This window comes from Plectropomus leopardus, chromosome 9 (assembly GCF_008729295.1).
Source record: "Plectropomus leopardus isolate mb chromosome 9, YSFRI_Pleo_2.0, whole genome shotgun sequence".
In the NCBI taxonomy this organism is placed as follows: domain Eukaryota; kingdom Metazoa; phylum Chordata; class Actinopteri; order Perciformes; family Serranidae; genus Plectropomus; species Plectropomus leopardus.
In genome coordinates this window covers 26,452,097-26,467,107 of record NC_056471.1, presented here as the reverse complement: position 1 = coordinate 26,467,107, position 15,011 = coordinate 26,452,097, and the positions used below count along the sequence as shown (strand labels likewise).

The 15,011-nt window shown below is 39.9% G+C and overlaps 1 protein-coding gene across 1 annotated transcript in view; it reads right to left on the bottom strand.

Moving 5' to 3' along the window:
* fgfrl1a (fibroblast growth factor receptor like 1a) overlaps positions 1-15,011 on the bottom strand; it is a 99,906-nt gene that overhangs the window by 63,241 nt on the left and 21,654 nt on the right. The window contains exon 2 of the mRNA XM_042492894.1: positions 30-302. Coding sequence (XP_042348828.1) covers positions 30-302 — 273 coding nt within the window. The remainder of the gene's footprint in view (positions 1-29; positions 303-15,011) is intronic.

Here is a 15,011-nt window from a genome sequence, read left to right as displayed (position 1 = left end):
ACTGTAGTATTATTTTATAAACTACTTACCTATAACGATGAGTGTGTAGTTGATGTTCACGCTGCCAAACCCGTTGGTAGCCTTACAGATGTAAGTCCCTGCGTCATCAGTCTCCACCTCTTTGATACGCAGGGCGTGCTGTAACACCCTGAACCGCGTCCAGCCACTGTGGATGTTGCGACCATCTTTGGTCCACATGATGAGCGGCGGTGGGTCGCCCTCCACGGGGCAGGGCAGCTTCATGGTGCGGCCAAGACGGATGCTCTGCCGGTGTGCCACCCGCTCTGACACTCTGGGTGGACCTTAAAGGATGGGAGAGGAGACAGAGCGTTAGTGACATTATGAAACTTTTTAACAAAATTATATTTTCAGATATTTATCTTTTGTCACCACTGCCCCCTCAACTCCAAAATCCAGTTGTTTAAAATGGGAATCGCCGAGTTGTAGTTACTGCATTTTAAATAGTGTCTGCATTGTCTGGATGCACAGACAGATCTTTCTCCTAACAGGCCATTCTCTGGGTTGGACTGGGAACAAAATCCAGCCCTGGCAATTTTCTTCTGGACAGACCCGATTGCTTGTTGCCCGTCCTCAGCAGCGGTGACCTCCCCTTCTTGCCACTGGCATGTTACTCTGTGGTTATCCAAGCTTCATCATCCTTGAGTACATTTTCTTTTCTGTGTTTGACCTTTCCTGCTCCACCTTTTCCTTATTAGCTCTTTAACCATCTAATTTATATTTTCATTCAGCTTACTTTGCTCATTTTGCCTTAATTGATTTATTTACTGCTGGACTTCTCCTGCTTGACCTCAGTCACATTCCCCCACTTGAGGAAGTGGGAGAAGGTGGAGACAGCCGGTACTACTGCTACTGCACCTGCCTTACAGTATCGACAGTGTAACTGCAATCAAATGAGCTGTTATAACATCAAAAAGGCTGCAGCCAGTTGCCCCCCCCCATACAAGTTTCCCCAATATTGCTGGTGGTGGCCTCATGGCCCACAAGGTAGACCGGCCCATGTGACATCTGCCAGAGTTGCCCGATGGCCAACTCCATCTTATATAGGACTGCAACTAATGACTGTTGTTATTGAACTAAAGTTTAAAAAGTGAAATGTCAAAAAAAGTTTTTAAAAAATGCTCCTGAAAATTCCCAGAGCCTAAAATGATCTACTTAAATATACTGCTTTGTCCGACTAACTGTACAACAATTTATGACAATAAAAAACAGCAAATCCTCAGTCTGGAGAAGCTGCAGCCTGCGAATGTTTGGCCTTTTTTCACTACATTTGCTTGAAAAATGACTAAAATGATTGATTAGTTATCAAAATAGTTGAGCTGTTCCTTTTTCATTCTTATTCTCGACACAGCATTTAGGCATAAACTGGCTGTGCCCAATACCTAATTAATGCACTGTGCAGAATGTGTGAATTCATGAAGTCTGTCTGCATCCCTGCAGTTACAGGTGTGTCTACAATGGAGACATCATTGGTGTGTCGACAGCTTCAGGATTGAGGTTAGGATGACCTCCTCTTCACTCCTATTCTTCATTTCCATGTTTTCAGCCACACACCTCTAATTTTCACCACTATTCTCAAAAGCAAAGAAGCCTCAAAACATGGCATTTAACACACACAGGAATTTTCTTTTGACCTTTACAATGATTATAATGGCTGAGCTAAAACACTGACATTTTATCACAGACAACAATAGAGCCCCCAGGGAGCAAACACAAAGCCGAGCTAATATCCACTGAGATGTCGTGTCGAGACATAAAATCAGGCGTGACCTTGACCGCTCAGTAGCCGCTCTACTGTGAAACTGCACACTAGATAAACAGAGGGAGGTGAAGGAGCAGGCTGACTGACTGGGAGAGGTGGGAGGAAATTGTGGGGCGAAGCGGGGGTGATTGAGAGAACAAATAGGAGGGAGGAAGAGGAGACAGAGAGGGAGGAAGGTAGCAGAAGAAAGGAAAGGGAATGAGCAGAAGAAAGGAAAGGGAATGAGCAGAAGAAAGGAAAGGGAATGAGGGAGGTTGGAATTTAAGGGAGTAAATCTAAAGAGAGAAAGGGAATAAAATATGGCCAGTGGTACAAAGAAAGACAAACAGGAAGACAGAGATGTGGAAGCAGGGGGAGGTGTAGGAGTTAACGAGGTTCAGTGCGTACTGTGCATCTCCTCTCATTACTCCTTCTTGGCTTAAAACAATACCCTCTAGATATAGCACTAAAAGTACATAATGGCAGACAAAGTTTCCTATCAGAAAACAAAAGGCAATTGTATGCAAAGGCATCAGAAAACAGCCCACTTCAGGTCGTGTCCTGTAGTTTATGAGATTTAAAGGACAAAGGGCGGCTCGATTTTAACAGTGTGGCTGATAGAAGCTTATCTAGGAAAATGCATATGGTCTGATAAAGACTAGAAACGTAAACATTTAAGGTGTGTTAAACTCATTGCCCGTTTTGTCTGATACTTTCTTATCAGAGAATTAACAGCCTGATACCTTTAATTTGCCCTTGTGTAAAAAAGGTTTAAGAAACAGTTGTGGACTTGCAGTATTTTGTTGCTTTTAGTCAGATTTTTTTTTGTTTGTGCAAAAGGAAGGGAAAGAAAAGTTGGGATGGGGTCACAGGGGAAAAATATGTGGTCATATTAGGGGTTAAGATAAAAAATATGTGTAAATTTGAGCCCATTAAAGCAGATTTTGGTGAAAATTATAAGTAGATGGATTCAAAGACAATGGACATTAGGAGATGGGGATTGAACCACCAACCCTGGCACTGATGGGTGATCTACTCCACATCCTGAGCAACTTTGTGAAAGCTTGAAGGATATCAATGTCCAAAACGTCTTTTCATAATGCAGTATTGGCCATCTTTCTATCACATGACAAAAAAAGGGGAAAAACAAACTGGGCTGTAAATATGTGTGTCAGCTGTTACGTTTTTCTTTTCCTCAGGAAATGTTCTTTTGGTTTCCTAATGCATCCCGGCTGTTTAGTGTTTAAGTGTCTCTGGAGCTTCAATGATTTTAGCGCCTCATCTGACAGGATTTTACCACATTTAACACACTGTGCTTTCAGCTCGGCATCACGGCCTGCCATTCTGAATCAGTTCATGTTTTCAGGGTCATTTTTCCTGTGGAGTTTTTACTGGCACAGAGTGGTCTCTAACATCACTTTTTTTCATGAACCAATCCATTTTGTGTCACTGCATCTGAGGAAATGTTAGCTCGCTAAAGATGACAAAACGTGATTGGTGTGACATTTTTTTTTATTCCTGAAAATTCGTTTGCACATTTCGATATAAAAATAACAAGCTTTGTATATTAGCTTTTTATTAAATCTAATGAATTGGCAGAGCCTCTATGACCCACTAGGTGGCAGTTTGAGGCCCAACAGTGGGCCATGGTCCACTGGTTGGTTGAGGTCTGACTGTACTTGCCATAGTTATTGTAGTTTTTCTGTTTAATTAGCGATAATTTGTGACATTTTGGGTGCACTCACCTTTGGATTTAGCTTCAAATTAAGTGTTTTAAATAAGCTTGTCAAACTGATCACTGGTATCTGGTGAAGTATCCGTGTTTCCAGTACTCAGCAATTACTTTGGTGAGTAAAATATTATAGCTAATAGAACAAATATTCTCAACCAGTGGACCATGGCCCACTGGTGTTATAATATTTTAACTCACCAAAGTAATTGCTGAGTACTGGAAACACGGCTAACATCACCAGATACCAGTGATCAGTTTGACAAGCTTATTTAAAACACTTAATTTGAAGCTAAATCCAAAGGTGAGTGCACCCAATATGTCACAAATGATCGCTAATTAAACAGAAAAACTACAATAACTATGGCAAGTACAGTCAGAGCTCAACCCCAAACTGGTCTGTAAATTTGATGGATGTATAATTTGAATTATTGAGTAATTTATGGATTTTAAATGTTTTCAATGCCACATACATTTGGCTTATTTCAAAAGTTTCTTTAAAACCTTTCTGATCCTGTTTTTAGGCCTGCTTGACTTCCTTCATACTGCTGCCACATCTCAAGCTCTGTTGAAGTTAAACATTTTAATATGTTAAAAAGAAAGAGGGCTCTTTATCAAGATAATCTATAAATGTTTGGTACTTTCTCAAGTGAGCAATTTATTTGGTATGTTTTTTTTGTTTTGTTATGTAAAAATGCTTTTGAAACAACAGCCTAAAAAAGCATGACACCAAACTAAAAATATGTGAATGATTGAATGATTGAATGAATTAAAGACAGAAATGACTAAGACTGCAGCTGTACTATAGTAGTCTTTCTTTGACATTTACAGTTTTAAGTATAAGTCAAAGACTTCCCCATAATCCTCTGCTGAAGATAATGAGCTGCATTCTCCAGACTGCAGTTTTTCCTTTTTTTGTATTTCTTTAGGAAGAAGTTGGCATGAGAAACATCAACCATCATGGCTCTGTAAGGTCTAAAACTTCAGAAAATATAAAGAAACAGACTTCACATCATCAGCCAGCAGTGGCCAGCTGTCATTGGTCACCGGACCCAAACAAAACAAGGATCTTGATTTATTCCTCTGATGTGCAGCTGTAGGTGTCGGAGATGAATAAGGTGAAGTAGAGCCTTATACATTAAGCTGATTCTAAAAAACGCATTTTTTTAGTTACAGTAGTCGTGTAGCATTTGCTGTCACTGTTGTTTTAACAGGATCGCAGGAGGTGGACACAATGATGAATGGGTGGAAGTGAAATGTGTGAAAAAGACATTAGTCACACAGAGGAGCCTCTCCTCCCTCCATCCTCCTCGCTCCTGAACGGGGAATGTGGTCGTTCAGCTGTATGGCTTTCTCATCAAGAGCCTGACAGCTCACTCGATCTCCTTTTACTAATTCACTTCTCTTTTTGCTCTCTCTCTTGCTCTTCTTTGCTATTTCCTTTCACACATTGTAATCCTCCCTCTGTAATTCTCCTTTTCTTACTTTAATGCTTGTTTTTTTCCTTTCTTTTGCCTTTTTGTCCCACTTTCACTCTCCTTTCTCCATATTCCCAACTGTCTCTATACAGCATGTCCCTTTAATGTTCCTAGTTTTTCTTCCTCTCTATTTATTTCTTCTTCTCTTTTCTTCCTCCAACAGATTGAAATCTCATTCCCCTGAACTCTCACTACTCCCCAGCTACCTCTCTCTTTCTTGCCCTTAACCCCTCGCTTCCCATTACTACCTCCTCCTCTCCTCCCTTTTCCCCTGTCATCACTCTTTACTTCTCTTTCTCTATTCTGCTGTCTGACTCCCCGTTCCCTCTTCTCTCTTTCATCACACTCATTCACACCATCCTCCTCATTCACTGCAGTATCTCTTCCTTCTCTCCTGTGTGATTTACTGGTCTCCTGCCTTTTTCAGATCTGCGCACACACATAACTTCCTCGGTTTCTTCCCCAGAGGATCGCAGGACCAGGACCTCTAACCGAACCTCTCAACTTTAGGCAGTTAACCTCTCCTAAATCTACCTCCCCCTTTTCTTCCTCTCCTCTCTCCCCCCAGTGAAGGGTACACAGACCAGCAGCCTCCTTTCCTCCCTTCCTCCTCCTCCTCCTCCTCCTCCTCTTCCACAGTGCATGACCGAAGTAAAGTCTTTTTAAATCTGTCTCTTGGGGTGAAACTGAAGCGAGTAAAAAATCTATTCTTCTCTTTCATGAGACACAGGTCTGTGTGTGTGTGTGTGTGTGTGTGTGTGTGTGTGTGTGCACATGTGAGGTTCATTTTTAACATACGGTACTAAATGTCAGGAAAGAGCTACACATGGCTGCTGTATATAGTCATATAAGACTAATTACAGTGTCTCTTTGTGCATCTTTGTCTGTTTATATACTGTTTAGGAAGTCTGTCTTTGTGTTTGTGTATGTGTGTGTGTGTGTGTGTGTGTGTGTGTATGTGTATGTGTATGTGTGTGTGTGTGTGTGTGTGTGTGTGTGTGTGTGGCGGAGAAAAGAAAATTGCAGGCCTTTAAATCTTTGGTCTGTTTAGTCCATCTGGAGCTTTATGGTGCTCCCTTGCCTGCAACTGTCTCCCCACGACAATCTAAAGTACCTTGAAGATTGTTTATCGACCTTCAGACACACACGCACGCACGCACGCACGCACGCACGCACGCACACACACACACACACACACACACACACACACACACTGCATTATATGCAGGGAGCATATAGGTAGGTTAGGCGTGCATGTCTGGTATTTTGTAGCCTAATGACAGGAAAACACAGCCCATGTCAGACACACTACTCCCACAGAGGCAGAACCTCCCAGCTCAGAGCAGCACATCGTCTGCATGGATACTAACTGAAGGCCAAATAAAGCGGAGCAGAAATCAGTTCATACAGTCTGTTCTTTTAATGGTTACTCCCAAAACAAACACACTGCTTAAATTCCATTAAAGGAAAAATGTTTATTCCTGAGAGTTAGTTTACAGGATTGATACCACGATCACATCCGTGCGTTCAGTGTGAAGCTAAAGCCTGAAGGGAATCCCCCTAAATATTCATAACGCATTGAAAATGTTACTATAATGAACTGATTAGCTATTTAATGGACAATTGTGCTCTAAGTTTTGGAACTAGAGTTCCTGTAATTTGACAGAAACATCCGGAGCATCCGGAAAACAAAGTTAGTGAAAAGTAGAAAGCAGCATGGGGGCCAGTGAGAATGTTATGGTGGATATATGGATTTATATATATTACTTATTGAGTCCCTCCTTCAAACTCGCTGCTGACTAATTTTGAATTATATTCAAGCGCTGCTTGGATGGATATGGACGGTATTTTGTGGCCGCACATCATTTCATTAGACTGAAAATGAGGCAAAAAATTGTGTGTGCTTGTAGTTGGCAAATTTGCATTTCCTTAGGCATGACCGGCCCTACTTTTCCTCTGAATGGCTAGTGCTCATTGCCTTCGTTGATTGCAGATTGCAGCTGATAGCAGCTGGAGCTGATAAATACTTGTGACTACGTCAGAATACTTTGCTCTGGGCATGAATGCAATGGTAACCTGTCCCCCCTAAAGACAAAAGCTGAATGTTAGTGAGCGTTAGTGGGGGTTTTTGCAGTGGGAGAGGGGCTACAACTTGAGTCTTTTTTTGCCTTTATTTGTTTACATTTTGGTAAACTGGCACTATTGAAAGTATGCTGAATTAGCAGTTACTGTTTGCAGTGTACCCACAGATATACAGACTATTGTCACTGGATTACTTCAATAGAAAAGAAAAGCTCAGGCAGGTTCAGAACTTATAAAGTGTCTCTTTTTTCCCCCTATGATTTCTATGCAGATTTATGGACACTGGAGATAATGACCTGAAAAGTGTCAGTATCTTAAAATATGTGAACCATGTATGTATCTTAAGATTTCACTGAGTTAAGACTCCAATAATTTTGACTTGAATTCCCCTCATGCAGTATATTTGCCTCACATTTGTCTGGCTCTGTCTCTTCTAGATTAATCCATGGACATCAATTCTGGTACTCGTCGTCACACTCAAGTGCAGACAGACTGTTTTTCTTGCTTTGGCCAACCAGTACTACAAGTACACCTTTCCATTTTCACACGCTACCATTAGCAGATGTAACACAGCAGTGTTATAGTTATGGAGTTAAACTCAGTTTTAGTATGTTTTCTTTGGTTCTTTGTTATACATACTTCTTTGAAATTCAAAGATCATTGCCAGCTAATGTCTGAGCACAGTGCTGTTTGTTCAAATCAGGCTCACTAATGCCTTCCACAGACATTTCCATGAGTGAAATTTTCTTTGATGAAAAATAATCAATGCCATAACTGGCTGACAGAGTATGATTTCTAACACATTTTACATTCAAAGGAGAACCATAAACACCTTCTCTCCGTTTGCCATGAAAGCAAATCATTTTAGCATCCAAATACTTTGTCATTTTTCTTGTGTTGAAAAAATACCTGCTAATTTAGTTCATTTTTGTACTGCATATTTTGGCAGAGTGTGACAGCTGGGACTGCCCTTTATGTTTTGGTTTGGATTGAGAGTTGGCTTTTTAATGCCCTTAACGTTCCACTGGTCTTAGAGTCAGATGGGTCTGCAGAGTCCAACACAACGTTGTTGTTGGCAGGGAAGTGAGACTGGAGCGAGAGGGGAGAGCTGAGGAATGCTTTTGATGGAGAGCACTTAACAGCAGGACACAGCGTTGATGTACTGTGCAAGGTAGAGGTGTGTGTGTTTGCGTATGTGTGTGTGTATGCATGCTAAGATATAAAAGACCGAAGCATTCAAAGACAACTGGGTCCTCAAGAGGTCATCATTATTATCCGATCCTTTATGAGAGTAACTTTTTCTTGTACTTTTAAACAAGCTCATAGTTAATAAAATAGGGAAAAGGTTTATCCTCCCGCAATGTGGTTGAATGAGAATTTCTGTGTGCACAACTCAAATTACCCCAATTCCCGTAAGTCGGCTATTTACGCAACACTTTCGGTCAAACCCTGTAATCCTCTGCTGTTATGGTTTTGTATCTGAATTGACTTTACAAGCTGAATCCTGTCATCACATCAATACTCTCTAAACTGACCAGTGGAATTGCTTGTTGCATGACGCCACATTAGCTGAATCTTTTTTTTTTTAAATTGTTAATTTAGCCTTTATTTAACCAGGTTTGTCCCATTGAGATCAAATATTGCTTTTACAGGGGAGACCTGGCCAAGAAAAGCAGCAAAACAGTTTCAACAACTAACTAAAATTTACATAAGCATATAAAAGCACATTTATTTTAGAAACATAAAATAGTGAGATAAAAAGTTGTACACAAACAGCCGGGTTTGAATAGATTTCATGTTCATGTTTTAAATCAGTCATCAATATCAGTATGTCTTCAAGCTTATAATCATCCTGCAGATGGCTCCATGCTGCAGGTGCAGGCAACCGAAGTGCTTGTTTTTACAACTCATGTTCTGATTTTGGACACAACAAGACACAGAAAGTCCTGCAAATTGAGTTTGTAATTTTAGTATATCTTATTCAAAAGAGAAGAATTGCTTTGAAAATAAAAACATACCAGTAACTGAGGCAGTGTGTAAATAAATTGGGCAAAGTCACCTCGGAATATAAGACAAAGGCATGTTTTTTAATACCATCATAAATATAAGAAATCGTCTTTCTATTTAACTCACTGTATGTAGTGCACAGCATGCACCACCAGAGCTCAGTCTCCGGTCTCTACTAGTGGAACAGGCAGCTGAGCTGAAAGACACCGCATCGCAAACAATGGCAGAGAGAGACTGTGTGGAAAAAAAGGCATGTTTTTTTTTTTTTTTTTAAATATCTAACTTGGTGAATTAGGGATATTATTTTTCAACCAAACTGGAACTTGTGATTGTCGGAACAAAACTAGATTACTAGCGAGAGTAACCAAGATAGTTTGGTTGAGTTTTGTATTGTTTCTGTCAAGTTTTAATGAAGTGTGTTTTATGAGTTAAGACAATCAAGCCTCATCAGTCTTGTGTGACAGAGAAAAAGTTGAATTCAAAAAGTGTACAGTTGTATTTCTCTCTTTAAGAAGGAAAACAGGTGTGAGAACATTACTTTTCTTAACATTTGTGGGTTTATATTGTGTATTTAGTGAATAACTTTTGGGGGATGACTTTGATGTTGTCAATTAAATAACCCTGGGTACAAACTCAATGTGTTGACCACTTGTGGAAACAATTTTCTCAGATAACACTGATTTTACTGGTCCTGACATATTACGTTTTGTTTTTTATACATTAAGAACAAGTTGCAGCTTACTAAGCTGTTTTCCTACTCTACTAAATGCATACTGAAGATAACTGGATAACTGGAGGGGTGCAAAGCAAAATAGGACAGCGTCATCAGCATAGAAATGAAAGGCATAGTTGAGCCATATTCATTTTTCATCAGGCTGCTTACACTTACAGATTTAGCTCCCAGAAACCGTCTTACAGCTTGCTGATGGTCCTTCCTTTTCTTTTGGTAGTTAACTAACACTCACTCTGAACACATTTAGGCCTTTTTTTGGCCTGAGGCAACAGGCAGACTGATGGGTACACATTAACATGTCTTCTTCAGGTATATACACACACACACACACACACACACACACACACTTCGTCGCTCTGACCCAGTCATTTCCACCCCAACAATAGGTCAACTGCTGCTTGTTACTCTGTCCTGACAGTTACACTAGGCCCGAGGCTGGGGAGGATATACAGACATCATTGAAGGAGCTAGACACACACACACACACACACACACACACACACACACACACACACACATACACACAAAACCCCAGAATCTCACCTGTCTAACCCAACCACACACAAAAGAAAAAAACAGCGGCCAGAAAAACTTTGAGGAATCTGCTGAGTGGTTGGTACGGGAACCTGATCCCCTGAACAACTCACACTATCGTCTCTCTGGGAACACACACACACACACACACACAAAAAAGGTGTAAAACCTGAAAATCCTTTTTTTTTTTTTAATTTGTCCTAATTAGACATTTTATGGTCTGATGTTAATCTCAGACCTTTCGCAGAATAGTGATTTGTTCTCTCCCTCTTACTTTCTCTTTCTTATTACTCTCTCCTTCACCTGTCTCTTTCTCTCTTTTCTCCTTTTACTGCAGCTTCTCTTATAGCTGGTTATGCTGTTCTTCCTTTCTTCTCTTCTGGCTGCTGCACCTGTCCGCTTCTCACTGGAGGAAAAACTTTCCATAACAAATAAACCTCTAACCCTTGAATGAAAATATTTAAGCTCAAAGATTTCCCTAAACCTCCTTTGGAAATAACGCCTAACACACATAAAATTACTATATAGTCACACTGCTCATTCCATAGACAAAGACTGGTGTTTAAATTCTACATTGATGTTTGTAATGTTTATACATAAATGTTTGTAATGTGCAAAATCTGCCACAGACTTTTCCCTGCTGGGTTTATACTTGGCAAGAGCAATAAATTTGCTCAGTTTAGGTCCTAAAAAGCTTAAAAAAAAGATATGAATCATTTTAAATACACACCCCACCCACGAGTACAAGAGAAATGATTTATGATGACGATGTTTTTTAACGAACTGAGGGAAAAGGGAAATTGTGGGAACAACTGAACAATTTTCAACTTTGAAATTTTGTCTTATGTGTGCAACTGTGGGAAAAAATGTTGACATTTGCTATTAAATATCTACCAAGACTTGTTGCTACTCTTTGCATAATTTATTGCAGCAGCTGTGAGCGACCTACAGCAAGCTTGTGACTAACGCCCAAATCCATTATAATTAAAATGGTTAAGTCACTCTCAAAATTAAGATTTATTTTTGTGGCATTAGAATGGTTTTTATGTGTTATTGAGCGGTCTGCTTTAATACCTTCAGAATAGCCTGACTTATGACTCAGTGTCTCTCATGGGAAAATAGTAACCACAGTAAAATGCCATTTTTCAGTTCACTGCAGTGAAAATTAAGTGATTTCACAGAAGAAACATTGACCAGGCACAGACTTATGTAAAGAAGCATTCAGGTTCCACTCTGGCACATAATACATCTTCAGAGACTGGTGATGAAAGCTTAAAGGAGCAGGTTACCCCAAAATCAAAACTTATCTTATCTTATCTTAAGACTTTGTCTTATCTGTAATGCCTTTTATTAATCTAGATTTTTTTGATGTGAGTTGCAGAGTGTTTGCGATATCACCTGTAGAAATGTCTGCCTTCTCTCCAATGTAATGACACTAGATGGCACTCGGCTTGTGGGTGCTCCAAAAATAAATAAATTTCAAGAACTCATCCGCAATGTCTCTGTCCAGAAATCATGACTTGGTTACCTAAAATAATCCACAGACCTTGTAAGAAGTGTAGTGTCGGAACTATTTTCTTCCTAACGACCTTCACCAGCAAACCATATCATCACAGAAGGAGGCGTGCATCTGGTCCTCGGGCACATTCATACATTTTCACAATGCTTAAAAGCAAATGTTTTCAGTTTCAAAAGTCAGCCCGTGAAACCTGCAGTCCAAAGTCCCCAAATAAACACTGTGGTAGTTTAATCTCAAAAAGGCAAGATGGAGGATACTCGAACATGGGAAAGGTGGGAATGAGGCTTTTCAGGAAACCGAGAACATAAAGTTCTGCAAACCACCAAGAACCTGAGGGCGGTTTGAACCTAGAACATTCTTTTAAAGCTTATAAAGGGCTTTACAGAAACCACATCATGCACAGTATGCACTTGTGTGAGTGGGTGTGTGTAAGAACAACTTGGGCCTATTATATAAATGCAGATTAAGGGAAGTGAAGAAAGTACAGGAAGGCAAGAAAAGGAGGGAAAATTATGTGCATAAGACAGACAGACACCCACGCAGAGGCGGAGTAAAGGGATGGAGTCAGAGGAAATGAAGAGGGAGGAATTAATCCTCACAAATAAATACCTGCTAACACCTAGTGATTCACAGGTAAAATGCAGACTGGACAGGAGCTGACATTTTAATGAGCACTTTGGATAAAAACCGTAACAGAATGTACTTTGCCTTCTATAGCCAACATTTACATGCAGTGAGAAAGAAAAAAAATAAGACTGACAGAGCCAGAGACATCCTCAACGGTCCATTAACACCTCGCAGTCATGACTTGTTGAAAGCTGATCCGGCGTTTACTCACGAATGAAGACACAAAATGATGTTTTCTCTGTTCCTTCTGTCTTTCACGGACGGCAGCAAAAGGTAAATTGGATTTCACACAGTTTGACAGTGAGTGTATTAAAATGCCACACCTGTCTCCGCTGATGACAAAGTGTCTCTAAAACATCCCTGTGACCTGATGAAGTCTGTTTTACATCATGAATATAGTTATTTAAACACTGTATCTCAGCCCTGAAGCAAACAGAGTATGACACAAAAATAAATAAAGATGCCTGCCTGATTGCTTCATCTGTTTTTTTATTGCGAGAGAAACATTTTTGCAAGTTTTTTTTGGAAGCTGATTTCCACCAATGTGACGAAAGAAAAGATCCTGAGTCAATACAAGTCCATACCCGGTATAGTGGCCGTTTCATCATAACACAGTTCCTAGGCCGCTTAGTCTGACAGGCGCATCGGTTTTGACTCGTATTACAACTCCTTTACGTAAATCCAAGTACTCACGTGAGGCAGGGAAAACTTTTATGAGGTTTATTTTAAAAGCAAAAAAAATAAAAATAAAAAAAAAAACAAAAGGCACAGCAAGTTAAGTCCGTCCAAAATCACATCTAATACGGTCCACTACTGACTTGATGTCCTAAACTCACGTTGCACTGGCTATAAAGCACGATAACCCACAGTGATACACGGTCAAAAACGTATTTCGAACTGCCTCCCCAGACTTCTAGTTCTTTCTATGCATGACATCATCCTATATACATTTGTCATGCACACAAACCATAAATGTGGTACACAGTATAGCCCGCAATATAACAAAAACAGTATATGTAATAGAAATATAAGCACATCTACCTGGCTCAAAACACACAGAAACTGCTTCGTTAACCTAAATAAATCAAACCCTTATTAAATGCAATTAGCCAAAACAAACATTTATACCAAGTATAAAATATGCAATTGTCATGTCAAAGTCATTGTTTTGACAAAGTTTGTCATTGTTTTGTCATATTGTCATTTTTGTTTGATAGTATACCATTAATGTGAGATACTAAGTCATAATTTTATGTTGCTGAGTCAATATTCCAAGAAAGGTGAGTCACTGTTGAGCGAGCATCTCATTATTTTGAGATACTCAGTCATTATTTTCAGAGGGTTCCTTACAAGAATGACTTACATGATCTTGGCAAAGTAGGAATTAGAGCATCCTTTCTAGCAAATTTGGACCATCAACTTATATCTCGCTAACCAAAGGCACAAAGAAAGGAAAGCACAAAGAAGGAAAGAAACAGAAAGTTGAGCAGAAAAAACACTGAATAAATAAGTTAAGCAGGACCGCTTTGGGTTGAAAGTAGGTCAAAGGCCACAAGTACTATTCCAGTTCAGCATGTGAATTTGTGAGTGTGTGCCTGTGTGTGTGTGTGTGTGTGTGTGTGTGTGTGTGTGTGTGTGTGTGTGTGTGTGTGTATGGAGTCTGGGGACTGGGTTACATTTTAGGGCAAAATAAGACATGGGACAGACAGGCAGCAGACGCTGTGATCCAGAGCCAGCGACCAAGGAGTATGGCTGTATATTCAATTAACCTTCATCGTGAATCACCAACATTAAAACATCAAGTATTTCTCAGAAATAAGTAAAAATGTATAAATGTTTTTTCACTAAATCTAGCAGTTGCATTAGATAAACTACCAAAGGCAGAGCCACGGGGTTTGCAGATTTCAGCCAAAGTTACGTTTCTAAAAGTTGAAAAGAAACAAATTTCGATACACAAGCTTCAAAACACAGGACAAAAGAAATCTGGAAATGGTGAGCAGCATGATGTTGCAGATACATATTTTGCATTTAAGATCTTTTAGTTGGGAATTTGTTTTAATTCTAAGATGAAACATGAATAAGAAGCAACAGAAAATTCAGACATGTAGACATGAAAACAGCTTCACTATTATACTGTAGCCAACCTTCACCAGTCACTGCAAAGTCACACTGCAAAGTCTCTCCCCAACACTGCAGCAGCGGCAGGTGTTGTGGTTGTATGTGAAGAATTCGAGGTTGGGGTCAATTTACTTATTCAGTCAATGTCAGGTTGCAGTCACCAGCAGCGGGCATAACACCAAGCACTGACCCCCTGAACCAAAGTACAATTAAACACAACCTCTGTGGTAAACAACTACATTTAGCGACACTGATCTCAACAAAACAGTCATCGTAAATGCATCTGTTTGTATAGTGAAGTACACTGTGTGTGTGTGTGTGTGTGAGGCTTTTGTGTCAGCAGAGTGCCGCGTGCCTTACAGATAAGGCAAGACATAGTTGGCACGAGATAAGAAGCAGTTAACACTCTTAAGTGTGTGTGTTTG